The sequence below is a fragment of the Podarcis cretensis genome (genome assembly GCF_951804945.1).
Source record: "Podarcis cretensis genome assembly, chromosome: 5".
Lineage (NCBI taxonomy): Eukaryota > Metazoa > Chordata > Lepidosauria > Squamata > Lacertidae > Podarcis > Podarcis cretensis.
This window is the reverse complement of record NC_137174.1, coordinates 2,729,113-2,752,434: the sequence shown is the minus strand read 5'-3', so window position 1 is coordinate 2,752,434 and position 23,322 is coordinate 2,729,113. Positions and strand designations below refer to the sequence as shown.

The 23,322-nt window shown below is 43.8% G+C and overlaps 1 protein-coding gene across 3 annotated transcripts in view; it reads right to left on the bottom strand.

Annotated features, from left to right (window-relative positions):
- Window positions 1-23,322, bottom strand: part of WNT7B (Wnt family member 7B) — a 120,983-nt gene that overhangs the window by 25,561 nt on the left and 72,100 nt on the right. For all 3 annotated transcript variants that reach the window (XM_079975401.1, XM_079975402.1, XM_079975400.1), the window contains exon 2: window positions 3,731-3,957. In XM_079975401.1, the coding sequence (XP_079831527.1) occupies window positions 3,731-3,957 (227 nt within the window). The remainder of the gene's footprint in view (window positions 1-3,730; window positions 3,958-23,322) is intronic.

The following is a 23,322-nucleotide window of genomic DNA, read 5'->3' as shown; positions in this document are numbered from 1 at the left end:
TTGTACATGATCCCTTCCCTCACACATTTTCTCTTTACAACAATCCTGTGAGGTAGGTTCGGTGGAGAGGTTGCAACTGGCTCAAGGTGACAGATGTACCATACATGATGTCTATGTGTGCAGCAAGATCAACTGCGGGAAAAGCTTCCTGGTGTAGAATAGAACGCCCTTATTTTCATCTGAGAAATGTTGGAGGGTATGAAAATATATTTATATGGCTGGTCCTTGTGTGCTTCAACCTACCTCTTTCTCACTGGGGACAAATTAGACATGAAGACAAGAGATCCATGACCAAGTTTCCTGCATCCTTGTGCATGAAATTCATATCAGAAGCATGGCACTGTGTGTGAAAAATGTCCCCCTTCTTAAAGTTCCTATTTGCTTTCATGGGAAACTTTGCATCAGGGAGCAACCTGTGTGCCTTCAAGGGCCAGATGCAGTGATGAGAGGCTGTATGGGGGCCGCGTGCTGCGGGGGCAGGGGCGGGGGCGGGGGCGGCAGTGAGTGGAGCATTCTCACTCACTCGCTCACTCGCTCACTCACTCGCTCGCTCACTCACTCACTCACTCACTCACTCACTCACTCATTCTCTCTCGTGGACCACCCTTCCCCATATGAACCTTCCTGGACCCTGATCTTGCCATCTGGGGCTCTTCTCTGCATAGCCTCCTCTGTCGTCGCCCCTCAGGGTTCCCTGCCTTGCACCAAATCTGTCATTGTTTTGGCACACTTTTGTTTTTTGAGATGTTTGGGCAGCACCAACAATATGGCTGTATTGGTAAATCTGCTTTTAATATGTTAGTGAAATTTTATTATTGTATTTTATTTTATTTTACTTGGTGGTAAATTGCTTTAAGACTTCTTTAGTGCTTATGTCCACATCTGTTACACCCCCCTTCCAGGTGTGGGTTGCCCACCTGTGCCTTACATGGATTACGACTATAATTCGCACGTTTATGTGATATTACCACCTTCACGCGATAGGCATACACAAATCAGCCTGTAACAAACATCACCCCTCCTTTCTGATGAGGTAAAGTTTAGCACTCCTCTGTACTGTGTTTAAAATTCCCTAATTTCTTCTCTTTATTATCTTCCAGATTATTTTGAGCTTCCATTCTTCATATCTCACTCCCACACCCCATACCCCCAATTACTGGAGTAAAAACAAATATATCAATATAGATTTTCCCATAATAAATATACAGATGTTTTATAATAAACATACCATCAACCTGACATTAACAGTAACCAAATAGTTAAATAACAGTGCCAATAATATGACAAAATGACAGTATGAGAAAAAATAACAAAAAAAATGAATAAAAGTAATAATAATAAGAAGAGTGTTTCACATTAACCAAAAAGGGGTCTGAATTGGTTCAGGATTTCTTTCTGACTCTAATAATTTGAACCATATCACAAGGATACTAGAAATGCTATCTTTGCATCCTGGGTGTATTCTGTGGTGCATAGAAAAAGTTCAGAATGCTGTATTCAGTACTGAATTCAGCATCCATAAAATCTTAGCTTTTTTTTTTAAAAGCAAGTTTCTGACCTAATGGCTGTGAAGCTAGATTTGAAAGGCCAGAACTAGACATTACTCAAGTTGCCTGGAAACCACCAAAACAACAGACTCACGCCTCCATTTCTTTTCTGAAATGCATAATGCAGTGCCATCCTATTTCTCTGAGCTTAGTTCACTTTGTGGGCTGCTGATTGTGGAGACAGGGAAGGGATGAGTGTGGGGAGCAAACATGTGGCCTGAATGGTTGATGTTGTTGTGTTGTTTCTGATTACATGCTGCTTGTGGAGGGTGTGGGAGAGGAGACCTGGAGTTGCTATCCAAAATATATGAGCGATGCTTGCTATAACCTCAAAGGCAAAGGGGGCAGCACCTCATTGTCCTGTCCCAAAATTAGAAAAATATATATGAAAATAATAAAATACGCCACACACATTTACGTAAAATGGGGGGAGCACATTTGTTGAGTGCATAATTTGCACGGTTCGCAGAATTTCCTTGACACAAAGCTTGATTTGCCTGTATGCAGAATTTTAATTCCTTTATTGGCATTTACCAAGCTCTGATTATGGGTTCATCAAAGCTCCACATGGTCTTTGGTGGAGGTCTTTGCCAGAGACTGAAGAGACCTGCATGCAGCTGATGTCCATTGCCACTAAACCATGGTCACTATTCTGCTGGCTTCCCAGATGATAAATAGACTTAAGGTAGCAGTGGCTAATGCTTTTTGACCCAGGGACTATAGTCAACCTTGGCCAACACTCTGAGGCCCACAAGACCACACACCCCCACACACAGAGAGAGTACACCAGGCAGACATATGTGAGCACACAGCCCCACTTCCTCAGCTGAGCTGTGGCGATTATTGCGCCCTGTTCACTCACGTAATTTGGGAGGGGGGGGGCTGGTTTGCATCCCCATCAGTGCACTGGGTTCTGCCCACCCCAACACTGAGTTGACTTTCTTTTTCTTTTCTTTTCCACTTCTGCCAAAATCTGTGGGGTCTTGGGGAAGGCAGAAAAAAATGCTTGTGGGGCAGAGATTAGGCCCCCAAACTAAGAGTTATCACCCCTGACTTAAAGCAGTCTGTTATCACAGGAGCAGATCAGGGTCTAACCCTTAAATTATTCAATCAGTCTTTTAATCATAAATTACTGAAAATCTGCAGATCCTACATTCCTCTGAAGGTGTTCAAGAGTCCCCTTTCCCAAGCTATTATTATTCTTGTGGTTTCTTACCCCTCTACTTAACCTTCTGCTTTGGCTTCAGATGAGCCTACAATCCCAAAGCAAAACACAGCTGAAATGGCCATGTTTAGTCTGAGTTTGGTTTAAACCATAAAAAGCCACCAAGCACCACATCAATCAGAATCAGACATTTTTGGGAGTTCCCCAGGTTCACTGAACAAGTTCACGAACTTGGTGAATATTTTGGTTAATGTAGTTTAGGGATGGAAAAAGCCCAATTCTTACCAGAGATACAATTGACAGTTGTTCACCCTGAAACTTTGAATGTGAAGACCATCATCTTCCAGCAAACACAGTCGTTTTCCATACTAGTACAATATTAGGTCCATGTTCACATGCTACCAGCATATTACCAACACACACAAAAAAGAAGAAAACCCTTCCCCATCATTGGCTCCAATATGGAACCCGAAAATTTGCTCCAAATTCATTTTTAAAAATGTCTGTGGCAATTCTAAGGATGCAGTCCAGTCAGTTACCAGTTCCAATTTCAAAATGAGCCCAAGAGACTTGCGGATCACTACTAATACAGCATAGTGGAGGATGCAGGGCCAATTCACATGAATGAATATTTCTAATCTACATATGAATTGATGCCCTTTCTAGGATTCTAAGAGGGGGGAACAGGCGCTAGGAACTACACAGTACTGAAGAGCTTTCTGGGGTAAAGGGGAAATGCCTCACACAATTTAAAACAGGGTTACTAAGGTTCCACGTTGCATACGTGCAAGAGTTATGCCACTTGGTTTCATTAATCTGTGCCAATATATTGACATTTGACTTGCCACATTAACATGTAGAAAAAAAGAGAGAGAGAGAGAGAGAGAGAGAGAGAGAGAGAGAGAGAGAGAGAGAGATAGGTTATCTGATCTATTGAGGATGATAATTACATTTGACATCTATTATATGCCTGTTAATATGCTTTTCCTCTTCAACATTACTTGAAGGAATCCCTTACCTACTCGAAGCTCTTGACCAAAGACTGTTTTCTCTCCCAGGGCTGAGCAGTTCCACCTGCCATATCGGAACTGGTACTGGCATTCATTGATCCCCATCTGGGCCCCTTCTCCGATCACTATGATGGCATCAGGACGGCTCTGGCAGATTGCTCGCTGCCGAGGGGCCAAGCCTGGGATTTTGTTGCAGATTATGTTTGCTCCTAAAGCCACCACAGATGACAAAGCTCTAAAGAAAAGCAGAGAAGAAGCATTAGAGCTAATGGAAGCCATTAATTCCATTTCCTTGATAGCATAGCATGCTGGACAAGGCAACTGGCTAAGAGCAAAAGGGCTGGAAGGGGGCTCCTATAATTACGCACACTTATCCCAACCTCTTTGGTCTGGCAGTGGGGCTGGAAACCTTGCATGACTTTCGGTAATGCCTGGTTTTGCTTGGGCCAGAGTTACCACATGTGCAATCTGTCTTACAAAACGTTGGCACTTCCAGCTTCTGCCTGTGATCATACGAGGCAACGAGGAGATGTGAGAAATAGATATTAAAAATCTGATTTGGATTTTTGGAAATCTTGCTAACTGAAGGGCAGATTAAGTTTAGTGGGCACTGGCTCGCCTCGCTGCAGAATGCTTTCAAGCCAGTTCATCCCTTTCTAATTTTAAACCACAACATAAAAAGTAGGGAATGACTTTATTCAACCAACATTCACGCTCATTATTATAAACATGAGGTGATGAATGATTAATAGGAGCCTGCAAGCACAAATTTCAGAGTCAGGTTTTTCAGACCTGGAAAACGGTCTGGAACTTTTCACAGAAGTGTCTCAAACGTTTAGACAGAGTAAAAGAAACATTTTCAATAACTGCAGCAGACACGCTTGCAATTTTCATTAAAGTTTTTGTCTTCTGCAGTATGCTATCTCAGTGATAAACAGTTTTGAGGCTGCAATGCCCTTAGCAAAGGGGAGCTGAGCTCTGCTGGAAACAAATTGTGCTTCAAAATGAACCAGGAGGACTAAGCTATGGCTTTAACACCAGAGCAAGAGATTGTACTGCTTTATTTATTATTTTAAAAAACTTATATACTGCTTTTCACTTATCTCAAAGCAGTTCGTAATGTACATGAAACCATTACAATAAAGAACAGAACATCCATATAGTCATATAATTTCAAGAACTAAAGCAACCAGAATCAATAAAGTACTCAATAGTCAAGAAATGCTGTAGAAAACTAAAAGGCCTTTAATTGTCTGTGAAAGCCCCTCATAGTCAGTGGTCACCAGATCTCCATAGGGAGTTCATTTCATAAAATGCAACATCTGCACTGCAATACATAGGCAGCCCCTATGAGCCTTCCAGTGCTTTCCATTCTAATATCCAGAGCTGAAGGTCAAACAGCACCACAGTGTTGGAGAGGAAGCTGGAATAGTAGGAGTGGTATTCAACTAAGTTTTACTCAGAGCTGACCCATTGAAACTAATGGGGATCTGATGACTTCTCATCCATTACAGAGTGGTACAACAGATGTTGTTGGCTAAACTAACAAATTTGAGAGAACAGAACATCAGACAGGACAACTTTTTGTTTAGATGGAATGTCTTTATTCAGCATTATATCAGATAAGGTTTTTCACTAGATATGAGTCATGGGTACTCTCACTGCCCACACCATTCATGGCACCAGTGCTGCAAGTCCACCATCCATTAACTACATGCAGCAAATAAAAGAAGAGAAAAAGCTTGCAGCAGAGACTGAAACACAATACAATATATGTAATGCCATTTTCAAGGTTGTGCTTTAGAGCAAGGCATCCTTGACGGACACCTTAGCCAGGTAGAGACAAGGTGTGTGATGTGAACTTGAGGGATGTTTTATGCAACCTCTAAGCTTCCTTGTGCTTTGTGGAAAGTGATAATGGGAGCGTTGAAAGTAGTGGAGTCCTTAGCCAGTCTGGGAGCCCTTGTATATTGGTACAGTGAACTGTGCAAATGCAAGTGTTGAAATGTTATAGGGAATAACCATATCAATTTTGAAGTTCCCTTTCCCAGCAGCAGAAGTTCCCTTTCCCAGGCATTAAAGAAATGCAAACAGAATATTAACATGCTCATTGTTACATTGGATTCTGGAATTCTTGGACCTGTTAAGGATTCAAATTGATCAGGCCTGGTCCTGGCACTTGCTGTGACCAAACAGGGCCTCCTGCAGCCAGGCTTAATTGTTTTCATGCTGTTGCTCTATTGTTGGTTTTATTAATTGTGCTGCTTTTAATTTTTGTTATGTTGTATATATTATTGTACTTTGTGTATTGTTGGAAACCACTCCAGGATGGCACAGTCATGATGAAGCATTGTCTATGACTTGGAGGAGTGAATAGGTCCTCTATTTCCACAGATGCTTCCTGCTGGAGGTCCTGGCTTCCATTCTTTCACAACAGTTCATGTGACCTAATCTCTGATCATTTGATCAGCTGATGCTCATCCATTCTTGCTTCAAACCCATCTTAGGGTCCACTAGGCTCTCTTTATTATCCTTGCTACTTTCACTATAGGCGACCTAAGACATCAGTGACTGACCATACACTTTTCAGACAGAAGGTTGGGTCCCATCCCCAGCTCATATTCAAAATCCCTCCAGTTAAAAACTCTTCAGTAGCAGAAACATGCCTACCTGAGACCTCAGAGGACCAGATACTAGGCTAGATGGACCAATTATCTGTTTCAATTTAAGGCAGCTTCTTTTGTCCCTCTTATACTTTTCCTCCTTCCATGGCCATACATGCTTCTGTGTAGCTTCACACTTACTGAGCCCAACAATCAAGCTGCTTCACACTGTGTATGCACATCTCTTGATGTCCCATAGCTGAATGTGTGAACTGGCTCCACTGAGAGAATTGTCTTTATTTATATCTATACCACCCTTCCAATAGCAGTCACTCAAAGTAGCTTACAAAAAGAATAATTTAAAAACAGAAGGAGTACATGAAGCAACATGAAACTTCCAGGGCTGGATCTACACATGGAACAGAATCAGGTGACAGAGGCTTGAGATGGTAGAACAGACTGTCCCACTCTGTACCATGCATGGAGGGAGCAATTACATTTTTACTGTTCCCCTACATAAAACAGACCAAAAAATCCTCCCCAGAAGTCAAAGTTTAGCATCTCAAGAGTGAAGGCCATAGGTCACTCTCCTCCCTGCTATACAGGAAGGCTGTTTAACAAAAGGGAGACTTGAAAGAATATGACCACACACCTGCAGTCTGAAGTGGTGCAGACCATTCTACCAATGTTAAGTCTCTACTACCTGATTCTGCCCCATGTATAGAAGCCAGCTTACCTTCATGTTCTGCAATGGCTTATTCACATATAGAAGCCACCATTTGATGCTGCAGTCCATGAATGAATGGATTGAATGAAGGAATGCAGTGATGAATGTCCATGTATGACTGTTGTGTAGCATCTCTCACATCTGTATCTGAAATGGAACTGACATTCCCTGAAAAGTGCTATGGTCCTGGTGATGTAGGAAGTTTATAAGGCTATCCCTGTTTCTTGACAATAATATACTGATATACTGCTTTATAGCAATTAAAGTACTTGTCATAACTGAGAAAATTTACACAAACTAGAGAGTTCATAGCAGTGGCTCTTGAAACCCCCCCAGGGCTTCTATGATTCAGAGCTTAGGCTCTTAGCTTTCTGGGTGATTTCAGTGATCAGAGGGAGAATAAATTTTGCGCTTATTTTACAGGCAATCCAATCAAATTCCAAAGCATTACAGTCCCATACAAAGCATTATTGCAATGCCATTCTCAGTGACTAACATAATACAAAAATAATATTTGCTGATCAACTCACTTAATCATGAATGCCAACAGAGTATGCTTCATGATGGCTCATGTACAAAACCACAATGGAATGCAGAGATCCAGGCAAGGCATGGCTCGGAAGGTGCTGCTGTAGAGTAGGAAGCTGCCATCCAAAGAAGAAATTTGTGTATATAGAATAGGTACCTGTGGCTTTGCGCGATAATTCCATGTCCTATTTGCTCAAAATGCAAGCTTCACATGCATCCTCACAAGGCAGCATGCAAGCACCTGTCCTTAGACAATAAATGTCCTTGGCTTCCAATTGGCCTGTCCTTTAAGCCTGAGGTGGTCTGGGCTCAGGGTGCCCAAATGACCACCTGCTCCCATGCAAACCTGCCCACCTTTACAACTATTCACTGTGTTCTAACTTTAGATTCTTACAGTGCTAGAAAATATCAGACAAATATATACAAAATATAAGGCATTTGGTTCCTTTAAAAATATATAGCTGCTGTTGGGGGTTGGGTCTTAGTCCTCTTTTGGCTCAGCCTTACCAATATATCCTCCAGCTTTGCTTTTATCTCACTCTTAAGTGGTTGCCATAAATGACTGCCAGCAGAAATGCTGAGTCATGAGACTGAGGTTTGGAAAATTCTTTATTTATATTAAATAAATGTGCCTAACAATTTCAGGCTTCCTCTTGAGCTATTCCTTGCATGCTTCCTCATTTTGTTTGTCACACATTCTAATGTGGTATGTTGCACATTTAGGTCTTGGCATATTGTGAGCTACATCTGCAGCTGGATTTGAGGGTGTTTTTGCTTCATAGCAGCTGAAAAACAAATTAATGTGCTGTATTTTGGCACTGGCACCTATTTAATCTTTCCTCACAGTGCAATATCCTTTTTTATCAGAGGAAATCCTGAATGCCATGTTTTATCAAGACTTCTAGTGCCATGTGTGACCAGATTACACTGCATAAAAGCATCAGACTAAGCTATACAGCATAGCTTGGGTATCAGTAGCAATAAGTGACTGGGGAAAAGTAGAGAGCTATTTGGTTTATCATCAACTGAACTAATGACCAGTCCCTAATCTTTTTAGTGTTGTAAACAGAAGTTGACCTAAAACAAAAGTTGAAGTAACTCCAGATTTTATTAGTTACTTACTTGAATTGGAGCCAAATTCCACATTGTATGGCTCTTGATGGAATGTACCAATTCAAAATGCAACTGGGGTAACTACACCTCTGGATGCCACCCCCCCCCCCACATTAGGTAAAGGTAAAGGTAAAGGTACCCCTGCCCATACGGGCCAGTCTTGACAGACTCTGGGGTTGTGCGCCCATCTCACTCAAGAGGCCAGGGGCCAGCGCTGTCCGGAGACACTTCCGGGTCACGTGGCCAGCGTGACATCACTGCTCTGGCGAGCCAGAGCTGCACACGGAAACGCCGTTTAGCTTCCCGCTGGTAAGCGGTCCCTATTTATCTACTTGCACCCGGAGGTGCTTTCGAACTGCTAGGTTGGCAGGCGCTGGGACCGAGCAGCGGGAGCGCACCCCGCCGCAGGGATTCGAACCGCCGACCTTTCGATCGGCAAGTCCTAGGCGCTGAGGCTTTAACCCACAGCGCCACCTGCGTCCCTCCCCCCCACATTACTAAACATGTTAAGCAAAAAGGTTTTAGCCTGGCTTCTCCCCATGGCAAATCACATGGAGCCTTTTTTTAAAAAAAATGTGGAAATATCACAGGTTGCTTGAGGGGTCAACAACGAGATTTCTCTCAATTTTCTGTGTTCCCCCACCCACCCAACCACATTTACAAAAAGCCCAGCAATATAAGAGTGACATTTCCCCACAAAGATAGACAAAATATGGTGGCCTACGGTAGAACCCACAGAGAGTTTCCCCCCTGCAACAATCTTCTCTCCCCCCCATTGGGCAAGGTTCCCTTCTGGGCATGCTCTAACCATTCCCCATCTGCTGGCTTGGCTCTCCTTGTTAAAATATTGAGATTTTATTCAGTTTGGCTAACCAGCTCAATCTAGGGTGCTTTGAGAATTCAATTTGGTTGAATGGTGGGATAAAGAATTAATTAATTGAAATAACTCTTTGTGCCAGAATGTAGGAGCACATCAGGAGTGCAGACTCTGTGGGGCTGAACCCCTTTGAGCTCCGCCAATATTTGTTAGTGGGGGGCGAGCCCCCTCAATGTTCATCTGGCCGTGTCGCCCGGATGTGATGCTGTCATGTGCGGCATCCTGGCTTCGTGCAGTTGCGTGAGCCAGGGGTATGGAGGCTCCTCCTTCTTCTGCCACATAGGGGAAGCAGCCCCTGACCCGTTTCGGTGGCAGAAGGTGGAGGAAGTGGAAGAGCCACTGGTCATGGAAGCTGAGCGTCAGCCCCCACAATATCTTTGCAGAGTCGACGGGCCTGAAACATATTATAATATTTTTAATATATAAAAATTCGGATTCATTGGATTCAGGTTACTATGTGATTTAATACTGCATAGGATATATAAATTCCATCCCCAGTTAATAGTTTATGGAATTATAGACTATGTACATTTAGTTTCAAAATAACAAAGAGATGTTCTCTGCTGATATGGGGATGGAGGATCTAATGTTAAGGTTCTACTACAACACTAGAGAGGCATTTAAATCTTACTTACAGCACGAAGGAAGGGGAAGAGATGCTGATTCTGTGCTCAGGATGACTTAAATGCCTTCTTAGGGCCAGTTTTCTCATATTTATACCTTACACAGTTATGTACATTATAATCACGAGGGGTGTGTCTCCATGCCAGGAAGCTACAGCTAAGTTGCTAGTTGCTCATGTCCCTGAGATTATTTGAAAATGCACCATTTCAACTCATGTTTTATGTCTTACCCATTGGGAATATTGGTTTACATTTGGCTGAATTCAAATTATTCCCAACAAGCCTAAATGACCTGTTCAGGGAATACTGGTGTATCCCAGTGGCTGCATAAAGTGGAATATAGTTCTTATAGCTGCTGGAATGGCAATCATAAACAGCAGCACAACAAAAATGTAAATAACACCAAGAAAAGAGGTACTTAGAAATAAAGGGGATGCCACGTTTTGTTTTATTTTTCCTTGCCACCAACTCAACCATCTTAAGGAAGATGCACAGAAATCCCTTCCACCCTTGAAAACGTTGACTTGCATAACAATTCCTGCAAATTCACCTCAGTCTGTGATAACTCCCTGGTACCCTTGGCAAGGAACTGTATCGACACCTCCTGCCCCTCAAATCACTTTACTCCAATAGCTACATTAGAAATGTACATTTCTACATTTTATGCAACCAAAGCACTCAAAGCATCTGAAGTGAAGGCGAGGTGAGGAGGAAGGGTGAAAAAATTCACACGCTTTTGTGCCATGGTGCAAGAAGTAGGGGAAGCTCCTCTCATGTTTGATCTCACTGCAACACTGGTGGCACACTGCCACACACATATATCTCTCCATAGTCTCCAGCAGTCAACCTTCATACCGCCTTGCCATTTTTCCTACTGCTCAGCTCCCAGTTCTAAACGCACAACCTTACACACATAACTAGAGGCTGATTTCTGGGTTGATTTTTGCACCCGCGCCCTCAGTGGGCACTGGTTTCACCAACCCCCAGGTATGCCTCTGGATCACTCTAACCCCCCAATACATGGAGAGGAAACATGCTTTACATGCAGAAAGGCCCAGGTTCAGTTCTTGTCATCTCCAGTTCAAGGGATCTGTCGGGCAGCAGGGCTGAGAAAGGTCTCTATCCTGACACACCAGAGGCTGCTGGCATTTGAAGCAGGATCTGTACGTCTGCTTATATAGTCACTGAGTTTTGGTGCATTAGTATACACAATGGGCTCTTGCAGGATTACTGAGGTGCTACTTCTATCTGTCAGAAAGCGTCAATCACTGTGGGCAAAGAATGAGTACAAGGCATGGATTGGGTACAAGGAAGCTAGCCACACACATATTCCATTAACAGAAGGGGCAGTCCAGGTCAATTAGTTAACAGAATAAAGAGAAAACCTACTCTTCAATGGCATGTGTGCATATATATATATATATACACATACATACAGAGTGGCTGATATATTTTGTGGTGGCACTGTGACACATCTGAAATAGGATCTCACTACTGGATGGTTTATTTAATTAAGAATTCCTAAGTAAATATTTCTGAGCATACATAAGTGGCCGAGCATTGGCAGAAGCTTCTCTGGCTCTAGATTTCATCTGCATATGTTTTTGTGCTTTCAATTTTGTTTTCCACTTCAGGCTTCAAGAAATCATTGTTGGCGCATGCAATGATGAAATGGAAATCCAATAAGCTTGCTCCATATTGCACTGTGGTGGGGCGATCCTACTTGTGGCTCTGACTCTGAGCCGAATCTCCAGGCTCATGTGTCTTCTGCAGTGAACATCATTTCTGAGATTCATTAGAAGAAGAATTTTTTTTCTTGAGGGTATTTACATGAGATGTAAACTAAAACATATTCACTTCAGAAGCAATGGAAATGTAAGGCCCATTCACACAACCAGCTCAGCTGGTGAATGCCACAGTTTTTTAAACAGCCTCAGCAAACTTCCAGTAGCGCTAACATGGGCTTCAGAAGTAAATGCCAGTGTTGGCCCACCCATAAGGCAATGGGAAGTGACCACCTCAGGTGGCAGGATCCACAGGGGCATCAAATCCAACCTCCAAAGAATGCACCACCTGCTGCTGCTAACTTTTCGGCAGCGAGAGCACTCCTTGGAGACCAATGCACTCCTTGGAGACCAGATCTGCCACCGCCACAGCAGCAGCCCCCCCCCCAATCCCGCCTCTAAAACAGCCTCTCAGCAAATAAGAGGCACTGCTAGTCTCCTCCCACCCCTGGGGGGTGCCCTCTGGGGTCTCCTGGATTCTGAACCCACTTGGCATGATTTAGAGCACAGACACCCCCACAATGGACTTTGATTGCCTTTTCAATTGTCAGATAAAGTTGATTTGATTCCACCACCAGTCATCCTTGTTCCCAGTGTAGATTTTCCTCCTCCCTTGTTCCTGATGGAAATCATCACTCACCCCTTCTTCTCTGGACAGGGAAGAACCATTTTGTAGTTCGCATCAGGTGCCAATATGGGCCAGTTGTAGTTAATGCAATCCAATACAAACCCATAGCTGTCAACTTTCAGATTTGAAAATAAGGGATCAGCAGCCTCGAAAATAAGGGATGAGTCTACGGGGACAGTCTACAGGATATCTAACAATCTGGGATAGCAGCGGGAAGCAGTGGGAAATGGCGCTGGAATAAGGGAATTTCCCACAAAAAAGGGAAGGTTGACAGCTATGCACAAACCCTGGTTTGCATAACTTGTGAGTGCTTTGAGTGGCATTTACATGACTGCCTCATCCTGTAACTCGCAAGCTAAAGGTCAGCTTGGATGGGATGCTGCAGACAACACTGCTCCCAGGGCCAGATTTAGGTTTGATGAGGCCCTAAGCTACTGAAGGTAATGGGGCCCTTTATATGTCCAGCTCTCCTTTGTCAACAACAAATTTTTGCTTTTTTTGTGTTGAATATATGCTATGTGGTAATTGATGGACTTAATAGGTATCTAAAGCTATTTGCACATAACAAAATATGTATTTTATCAAAGTAATTGTTGAACTGAAATACAATTAAGAAGTATATTAATAGCAACCAGTCCATGCAGAATGTAGGCACCCTATATTTAGAAATGAGCAAACCAGTGATATTTTAAGGAGCAGCCTAGCAGGCGGGGCCCATGACTTACATCATAGGAGCCTTTGTTGTTTGTTATTTAGTCATTTAGTCGTGTCCGACTCTTCGTGACCGCATGGACCAGAGCACGCCAGGCACTCCTGTCTTCCACTGCCTCCCGCAGCTTGGTCAAACTCATGGTCGTAGCTTCGAGAACACCGTCCAACCATCTCATCCTGTGCCATCCCCTTCTCCTTGTGCCCTCCATCTTTCCCAACATCAGGGTCTTTTCAAGGGAGTCCTCTCTTCTCATGAGGTGGCCAAAGTATTGGAGCCTCAGCTTCATGATCTGTCCTTCCAGTGAGCACTCAGGGCTGATTTCCTTAAGAATGGATAGGTTTGATCTTCTTGCAGTCCATGGGACTCTCAAGAGTCTCCTCCAGCACCATAATTCAAAAGCATCCATTCTTCGGCAATCAGCCTTCTTTATGGTCCAGCTCTCACTTCCATACATCACTACTGGGAAAATCATAGCTTTAACTATACGGACCTTTGTTGGCAAGGTGATGTCTCTGCTTTTTAAGATGCTGTCTAGGTTTGCCATCGCCTTTCTCCCAAGGAGCAGGCATCTTTTAATTTCGTGGCTGCTGTCACCATCTGCAGTGATCATGGAGCCCAAGAAAGTAAAATATCTTACTGCCTCCATTTCTTCTCCTTCTATTTGCCAGGAGGTGATGGGCCCAGTGGCCATGATCTTCGCTTTTTTGATGTTGAGCTTCAGACCATATTTTGCGCTCTCCTCTGTCACCCTCATTAAAAGGTTCTTTAATTCCTCCTCCCTTTCTTCCATCAAGGTTGTGTCATCTGCATATCTGAGGTTGTTGATATTTCTTCCGGCAATCTTAATTCCAGCTAGGGATTCATCCAGCCCAGCCTTTCGCATGATGAATTCTGCATATAAGTTAAATCAGCGGAGAGATAATATACAGCCTTCCCGTACTCCTTTCCCAATTTTGAACCAATCAGTTGTTCCATATCCAGTTCTAACTGTAGCTTCTTGTCCCACATAGAGATTTCTCAGGAGACAGATGAGGTAATCAGGCACTCCCATTTCTTTAAGAACTTGCCATAGTTTGCTGTGGTTGACCCATTCAAAGGCTTTTGCATAGTCAATGAAGCAGAAGTAGATGTCTTTCTGGAACTCTCTAGCTTTCTCCATAATCCAGTGCATGGTTGAAATTTGGTCTCTGGTTCCTCTGCCCCTTCGAAATTCAGCTTGCACTTCTGGGAGTTCTCGGTCCACATACTGCTTAAGCCTGCCTTGTAGAATTTAAAGCATAACCTTGCTGGCGTGTGAAATGGGTGCAATTGTGCGATAGTTGGAGCATTCTTTGGCACTGTCCTTCTTTGGGATTGGGATGTAGACTGATCTTCTCCAGTCCTCTGGCCACTGCTGAGTTTTCCAAACTTGCTGGCATATTGAGTGTAGCACCTTAACAGCATCACCTTTTAAAATTTTTAAATATTTCAGCTGGAATATCATCACTTCCACTGGCCTTGTTATTTGCAGTGCTTTCTAAGGCCCATTTGACTTCACTCTCCAGGATGTCTGGCTCAAGGTCAGCAACCACACTACCAGGGGTGTACGAGACATCCATATCTTTCTGGTATAATTCCTCTGTGTATTCTTGCCACCTCTTCTTGATGTCTTCTGCTTCTGTTAGGTCCTTACCACTTTTGTCCTTTATTATGGTAATCTTTGTACGAAATGTTCCTTTCATATCTCCAATTTTCTTGAACAGATCTCTGGTTCTTCCCATTCTGTTGTTTTCCTCTATTTCTTTGCATTGCTCGTTTAAGAAGGCCTTTTTGTCTCTCCTTGCTATTTTTTGGAAATCTGCATTCAGTTTCCTGTATCTTTCACTATCTCCCTCGCATTTTGCTTGCCTTCTCTCCCCCGCTATTTGTAAGGCCTCATTGGACAGCCACTTTGCTTTCTTGCATTTCCTTTTCATTGGGATGGTTTTCATTGCTGCCTCCTGTATAATGTTACGAGCCTCCATCCATAGTTCTTCAGGCACTCTGTCCACCAAATCTAAATCGTTAAACCTGTTCCTCACTTCCACTGTGTATTCATAAGGGATTTGATTTAGATTGTATCTTACCAGCCCAGTGGTTTTTTCTACTTTCTTCAGTTTAAGCTTGAATTTTGCTATAAGAAGCTGATGATCTGAGCCACAGTCAGCTCCAGGTCTTGTTTTTGCTGACTGTATAGAGCTTCTCCATTGGCTGCAGAGAATATAATCAATCTGATTTCGATGCTGCCCATCTGGTGATGTCCATGTATAGAGTTGTCTCTTGTGTTGTTGGAAAAGAGTGTTTGTGATGACCAGCTTGTTCTCTTGGCAAAACTCTATTAGCCTTTGCCCTGCTTCGTTTTGAACTCCAAGGCCAAACTTGCCAGCTGTTCCTTTTATCTCTTGATTCCCTACTTTAGCAATCCAATCCCCTACAATGAGAAGAACATCCTTCTTTCGCGTCATTTCTATAAGGTGTTGTAAGTCTTCATAGAATTGGTCAATTTCAGTTTCTTCTGCACCAGTAATTGGCGCATAAACTTGGATTACTGTGGTGTTAAAATGTCTGCCTTGGATTCGTATGGAGATCATTCGATCATTTTTGAGATTGCATCCCAGTACAGCTTTCGCCACTCTTTTGTTGACTATGAGGGCCACTCCATTGAATTCTTGCCCACAGTAGTAGATATGATGGTCATCCGAACTGAATTCGCCCATTCCCATCCATTTTAGTTCACTGATGCCCAGGATGTCAATATTTATTCTAGCCATCTCATTTTTGACCACATCCAACTTACACAGGTTCATGGTTCTTACATTCCAGGTTCCTATGCAATATTTTTCTTTACAGCATTGGACTTTCCTTTCGCTTCCAGGCATATCCGCAACTGAGCGACCTTTCGGCTTTGGCCCAGCCACTTCATCAGCTCTGAATCTACTTGTACTTGTCCTCTGCTCTTCCTCAGTAGCATGTTGGACGTCTTCCGACCTGAGGGGCTCATCTTCCAGCGTCATAACTTTTCTATGCCTGTTGTCTTTGTCCATGGAGTTTTCTTGGCAGGGATAATGGAGTGGCTTGCCGGTTCCTGCTCCAGGTGGATCACGTTTGGTCAAAACTCTCCACTCTGACCTGTCCATCTTGGGTGGCCCTGCATGGCATAGCTCATAGCTTCTCTGAGTTATTCAAGCCCCTTGGCCACGAGAAAGCATAGGAGCCTACATAACACAAAACACTGTTGCTATATGTAGGTTTTATTTTATTTGTTTTTTTATCTTATATTTTGGAAATGTATATCCAGTTGTTGTTTTTTATTTTAAAAAGTTTTGGGGCCCCAAGAGAGTGAGGCCCTAAGCTATAGCTTGTTTAGCTTATACATAAATCCAGCACTGCCTGCACCCACCCATATCCACCATGTGCTTTCTGGTGAGAGCTTTGGTTGACACCACCAACAGATCCCTTTGACATCCACAATTTCTCATTGTCTGAAGAGGTATTTCTGTCGTCATTATTGTCCTATAGAGAACCTTCAAAGTGCGCCAGGGCCTGCCTGTCTGCATACATTCCTCAGGGATTATGTTCCCCTGCATAATCCGGCTAGTTCTAAATACGTATAAATGCTTCCACAAACTTCACCCGCTGATTCACTTTGGGAAAACCAAAATACCAGTAGTCTAACAGTTTAAATTACAAGACTTTGATGAATCATAACAACAATGTATTGTATATTATGTGTTTAATCAAAAGTGCTTGCCAACCAACTAATCACTATTGCAATCCTTATCCAAAACATTAGAAGGTAGGAGCAGGCTTATTTCTTACTGTATTTGGCAATTGTTTGATGAATCCTTGTATATATATATATTTATCATATGTTATTTGTCTTCAAATGATACAGATCTCTGTGTGAGAAATGGTAGAGTGCCTCTTTTAAAATCCTGCTTTAAAATCTGGCTCCCCATTAATTGGGAACACCTCTTTAGTTGAATAATCTAACCAATTAATTGATTAAATGTTGCAGCATGTTAGAATTCAGGCTCGGAGGTATGTGCCTATCTCTCCAGGCACCGGCTGAATTCTTTCGACCTCCCTCCGGCGACTCCCGGTAGGAAAAACACACGAGGTCCGTTCCGGCGATTTTCCTCAGGCTGTGAGAAAAACACACCAACTGCTCTCCTCCTCCCTGCTCTCCAGCATATCCCCAGGGAGGGGAATCAGACACAGACAGAAATGAATCTACATTGCTTTTATTCCTGTCTTTCACTTCAGTGCAGAGAAAACATGTCTGCTCTCTTCAACAAACAGAGAGAAAACTCCTAACTCCACCCATGTACATCCTGTACAGGTCATATGACACACACACTGAGCTAACATCCGGTGCTCAGTACAGAATGGACTGCCCCTTTGTTTCCATGGCAACAGTCACACACATCCTGTTTGGCTTTCCAGCCACAAGCAGCTGACTTGGCTGCTAGAGCCTTTGCTTGCTGCTGCATTGCTGCTTTAGAATAACATACTCCCCCTAAAGTATCAATGCGTGCAGCGAGCAAAGCGTCATCCAGAGAAGAAAACAAACAGTTGTTATACATATAACACTCCCCTGTTGTTTCAGTTCCATCCTTGGAACTACCCGCCACTGGTTTTACCAATGTACCTCTCTGGTTGTGTGACTTCCAAGGAATGAGTGCTTCTGCATTACCTTGGTTAGCAACTCTCTGTTGTGCCTTTGTCTCTGACTCAGACACAGCTTCAATTCGACCTTGGTCGTTTACAACAGCAACACATGCAATAGCTTGGTTGGCAAACTCTTTTGAATACCTCGTGGGTGGTACACCCTTCGTTGCTCTCTCAGACCTACGTAAGAGGTGCTGCTCTCCCTTGCTTTCTGGTTTAGCCTCTGAACTCTCTGAAGAACCAGTACTAAGCTTAATCAGTGGTTCATCCTCCTCTTCTGAGGGTCTAGTCATTGTGTGAGATTTCTTCTCAATGACTGTGACAACTGAGCTGTCTGAGCTATCGCTGTCATCATCAGTACTACTGAACTCAATAAGATCAAACTCATCATCATCAGAATCAGAATCATCATCACCTGTGGGAAATGTGTGAACAATCACTCGCTCCTGTTCAGGAGCACTCTCTAGGAATTTTGTGAGAATCACCTGTCCAGATTCAGACAAAATTACTCTGTAGAGACCCTTTTCATAACCCACAAAAATGCCTCTGGCATTCTTTACTCCACCCGGAGCTTCTGTTCTCACATGAGACCCAAAAACCTTGAAATGGGCAACAGAAGGCTTTCTGTGGAACAGTTTCTCAAAAGGAGAACATCCCAAGTCTTTTGAAACCTTTCTCAACCACGTGTAACAATATGACATTAGTGACTCAGCCCAGTACTCATGTGGCAGATGCGAACTAAGCAATTGCGCATGCATTCCCTTTTGCAATTCTTTGTTCACCCTAACACAGATACATCTATTCCAAGCTTCTTCGGAACTAGCAATTTTGTGTCTTATCCCTTTCTTCTTCAGGAACCTCTGGAAATCCTGTAAGAGAAAAATTGGCTTCTCATCTGTGCAAAGACAATCTATGTCAGCATCATGCATATTTTTAACTTTGTCACAAAACTCTTTAAACCTTTCTATGGCTTCTTTCGGTCTCTCCAAAAGATAAATCCAGACAAAACCTGTAAAAGAATCAACACATATTAGGTAATACTTTGCATTGCCTCTAGATGGTGCTAAAGGACCAATCACATCAGCATACACCCGCTGAAATGCCTTGTCAACCCTCGAGGTGACCTGCTTGGCGTTCTTCTTGGCTACACCTGCAACAGAAATCATGTTAGAATCACAAGAATTACATTCCATGTAATCACTTTGATCAAAAGTCAACAAATACAGTCCATCTTTCTCTTTGGCAGAAAGATACAACTCTCCATCTTTGTAGATCTCGCAGTGTTGATCATCATAGGACAGTTTTAGTCCCTTCTTGGCAATCTGCGAAACGCTGAGCAGATTGTACTTCAACTCTGGAACCAAATAAACATCGTTTATAGTCAAGTTCAGACTTTTAAGATACACAGTCCCAATTCCGGTGGCTTCCAGCTCTCGACCGTTGGCTTGTTGTACAACGAAGCTTTGCTTCTTAAACGACGAAAACAAGTCCCTGCGATGGGTCATGTGAACCGTCGCTCCCGTGTCTAAAACGAAGGAATTCCCCACTTGTGGTGTGGCTTTTAGGGACATCAAAGCCTTTGCAGGCTTCGCCTGTGACTTGGCATGACTTCTGCCTGACGCCTCAGACTTCGTGGAGCTCCCCTTGGCTCCTTTGTTCTGACGTGGCTTCCTGCAGTACCGCTGAAGATGCCCAGTCTGCCCACAATTGTGGCATCGGACAACGTTCAAAGCTACGGCGTCTCCTCCAGTAGCTACAGCAGTGGGGGTGTATGAACTCCGTTCTTCCCTCCCCCTGTCCTTGACTTCCAGGGCGGCAAGTCTGTCATGTTCGTTCAGAACCACGGCAAAGACCCTGTCCGACGTTAGATCTTGCGCTGGGAGAGACCCCAGCTGACTGGCAACCGTTTTGTAAGTCCGATTCAGGCTGTTGATCACCATGAAGCAAAACACTTCCTCCTGCAGACGGAAATTACGTTCCACCATCTGCTGACGCAGAAATTTCATTTCCGTCAGGTGCGCTTGAACATCTCCATCAGGCGCAAGCCTCAGGTTAGTCAGCTTTTCAAAATACAGCAACGCTGAAGAACCTGCATCTCTCTGATGTGTCCTTCTCAGCGTGTCCCAAACATCTTTCGCGTGCTGTAAATCTTGTATATGAATAAGCTGAGAGTCTGACACGCACAGAATTATAGCGGTTCTGGCCTTCACATCCTGTGACTCCCAAGCACGCGTTGGTGCTGCAGGGATGGGGTTCTCAATCACCTCAAACAGTCTCTGATTCTGCAGCAGGGCCTTCATCTTAATAGACCAAGATGCATAATTGTCACTGGTCAAAAGGGGTGGAGAAGGCAAAACTCCCTTCTTGACATCCATTTTGAGTCCTTGCATTGACTCTCAAACACAAGCCTCTAAAATCCAATAGCTGGCTTGTTTACACTCTGTGCACCTGGCAGCAATAACACTGGCGGCTTGGAAAGTCCCCTTCCAACAGTTCCTTTGTAAGGGCCTAGTCAAAACACGAGCTGTTTGTGCCTATCTGGGCATAGCCTGACTTCCAGCCCTTATCTTGAAACTGGCCTGCGTTGCTAAGCAACCACATTCCTTTCCTTGGACAGGAAAAACCACAGGAATGTTTGGAATGCAGACTCTTCTCTCTCGGAGCTGTTTTTCCCAAACGTTGCTCCCATGAAGCAGAGAATTAATCCATCTGCATTCACACTCTTAAGCCCGAAAATCTCATACCTGGGCTCCGTAGCTTGGCTTTCAGCTTCTTCTGGTCAGCTTCTAGCTGCAGAGAAGCAGCCTCCATCTCAGGCTTCCATGGAGAGGGATGAAAATAGTCTCCTTGATGCAGACTCCCATGGATCGTAGCAACCATCAACTGCTACCAATGTCAGAATTCAGGCTCGGTCAGAGGTATGTGCCTATCTCTCCAGGCACCGGCTGAATTCTTTCGACCTCCCTCCGGCGACTCCCGGTAGGAAAAACACACGAGGTCCGTTCCGGCGATTTTCCTCAGGCTGTGAGAAAAACACACCAACTGCTCTCCTCCTCCCTGCTCTCCAGCATATCCCCAGGGAGGGGAATCAGACACAGACAGAAATGAATCTACATTGCTTTTATTCCTGTCTTTCACTTCAGTGCAGAGAAAACATGTCTGCTCTCTTCAACAAACAGAGAGAAAACTCCTAACTCCACCCATGTACATCCTGTACAGGTCATATGACACACACACTGAGCTAACATCCGGTGCTCAGTACAGAATGGACTGCCCCTTTGTTTCCATGGCAACAGTCACACACATCCTGTTTGGCTTTCCAGCCACAAGCAGCTGACTTGGCTGCTAGAGCCTTTGCTTGCTGCTGCATTGCTGCTTTAGAATAACACAGCATAGTGTGTGTGTGTGTGTGTGTGTGTGTGTGTGTAATCAAGAGAGACCCAAAAGCTCACTATAACAGGCTTTGGGGACTGAACATGGATAGGCTCAGGTCTCACACAGGACTCAACTAGATTGGTAAAGGAAAAGCAATTTATAGCTGTTGTATCAGTCTACATCCCAATCCCAAAGAAGGACAGTGCCAAAGAATGCTCCAACTACCGCACAATTGCACTCATTTCACACGCTAGCAAGGTTATGCTTAAAATGGTACAAGGAAGGCTTAAGCAGTATGTGGACCGAGAACTCCCAGAAGTGCAAGCTGGATTTAGAAGAGGCAGAGGAACCAGAGACGAAATTGCAATCATGCACTGGATTATGGAGAAAGCTAGAGAGTTCCAGAAAGACATCTACTTCTCCTTCATTGACTATGCAAAAGCCTTTGAATGGGTCAACCACAGCAAACTATGGCAAGTTCTTAAAGAAATGGGAGTGCCTCATCACTTCATCTGTCTCCTGAGAAATCTCTATGTGGGACAAGAAGCTACAGTTAGAACTGGATATGGAACAACTGATTGGTTCAAAATTGGGAAAGGAGTACGGCAAGGCTGTATATTGTCTCCCTGCTTATTTAACTTATATGCAGAATTCATCATGCGAAAGGCTGGGCTGGATGAATCCCTAGCTGGAATTAAGATCACCGGAAGAAATATCAACAACCTCAGATATGCAGATGACACAACCTTGATGGAAGAAAGGGAGGAGGAATTAAAGAACTTTTTAATGAGAGTGAAAGAGGAGAGCGCAAAATATGGTCTGAAGCTCAACATCAAAAAAGCGAAGATCATGGCCACTGGGCCCATCACCTCCTGGCAAATAGAAGGGGAAGAAATGGAGGCAGTAAGATATTTTACTTTCTTGGGCTCCATGATCACTGCAGATGGTGACAGCAGCCACGAAATTAAAAGACGCCTGCTCCTTGGGAGAAAGGCGATGGCAAACCTAGACAGCATCTTAAAAAGCAGAGACATCACCTTGCCAACAAAGGTCCGTATAGTAAAAACTATGGTAGTGATGTATGGAAGTGAGAGCTGGACCATAAAGAAGGCTGATCGCCAAAGAATGGATGCTTTTGAATTATGGTGCTGGAGGAGACTCTTGAGAGTCCCATGGACTGCAAGAAGATCAAACACATCCATTCTTAAGGAAATCAGCCCTGAGTGGTCACTGGAAGGACAGATCATGAAGCTGAGGCTCCAATACTTTGACCACCTCATGAGAAGAGAAGACTCCCTGGAAAAGACCCTGATGTTGGGAAAGATGGAGGGCGCAAGGAGAAGGGGACGACAGAGGACGAGATGGTTGGATAGTGTTCTCGAAGCTACCAGCATGAGTTTGACCAAACTGCGGGAGGCAGTGGAAGACAGAAGTGCCTGGCGTGCTCTGGCCCATGGGGTCACGAAGAGTTGGACACAACTAAATGACAACAACATATGCAATGTAACATTTGGCCACCTGATGGCGCTGTGGAGTCCCGTTTTGCTCTACCTGTTTTCCCTATTTAAATTTACAACGCGTTTAATTGAAATGCAGTGGTACCTTGTGTTACAAGCGCTTCAGATTATAAACTCCACTAACCTGGAAGAGTTACCTTGAGTTGAGAATTTTGCCCCAGGATGAGACTGGAAATCGTGTGCTGGTGGCGCAGCGGCAGCAAGAGGCCCCATTAGCGAAATCACACCTCTAGTTAAGAACGGACCTCCGGAACGAATTAAGTTCTAAACTAGAGATACCACTGTGCTTCTTTGATGTGTCTCGATCCAGCCACAGAGATGGGAGACAATTTGGTTCAGTTCACATCTTAATGTGAATCTGCCTAATTTGTACTTCTGAGAACAATATGCAACTCAAAACCTAACTCTCCTTTGAAATGTGCAC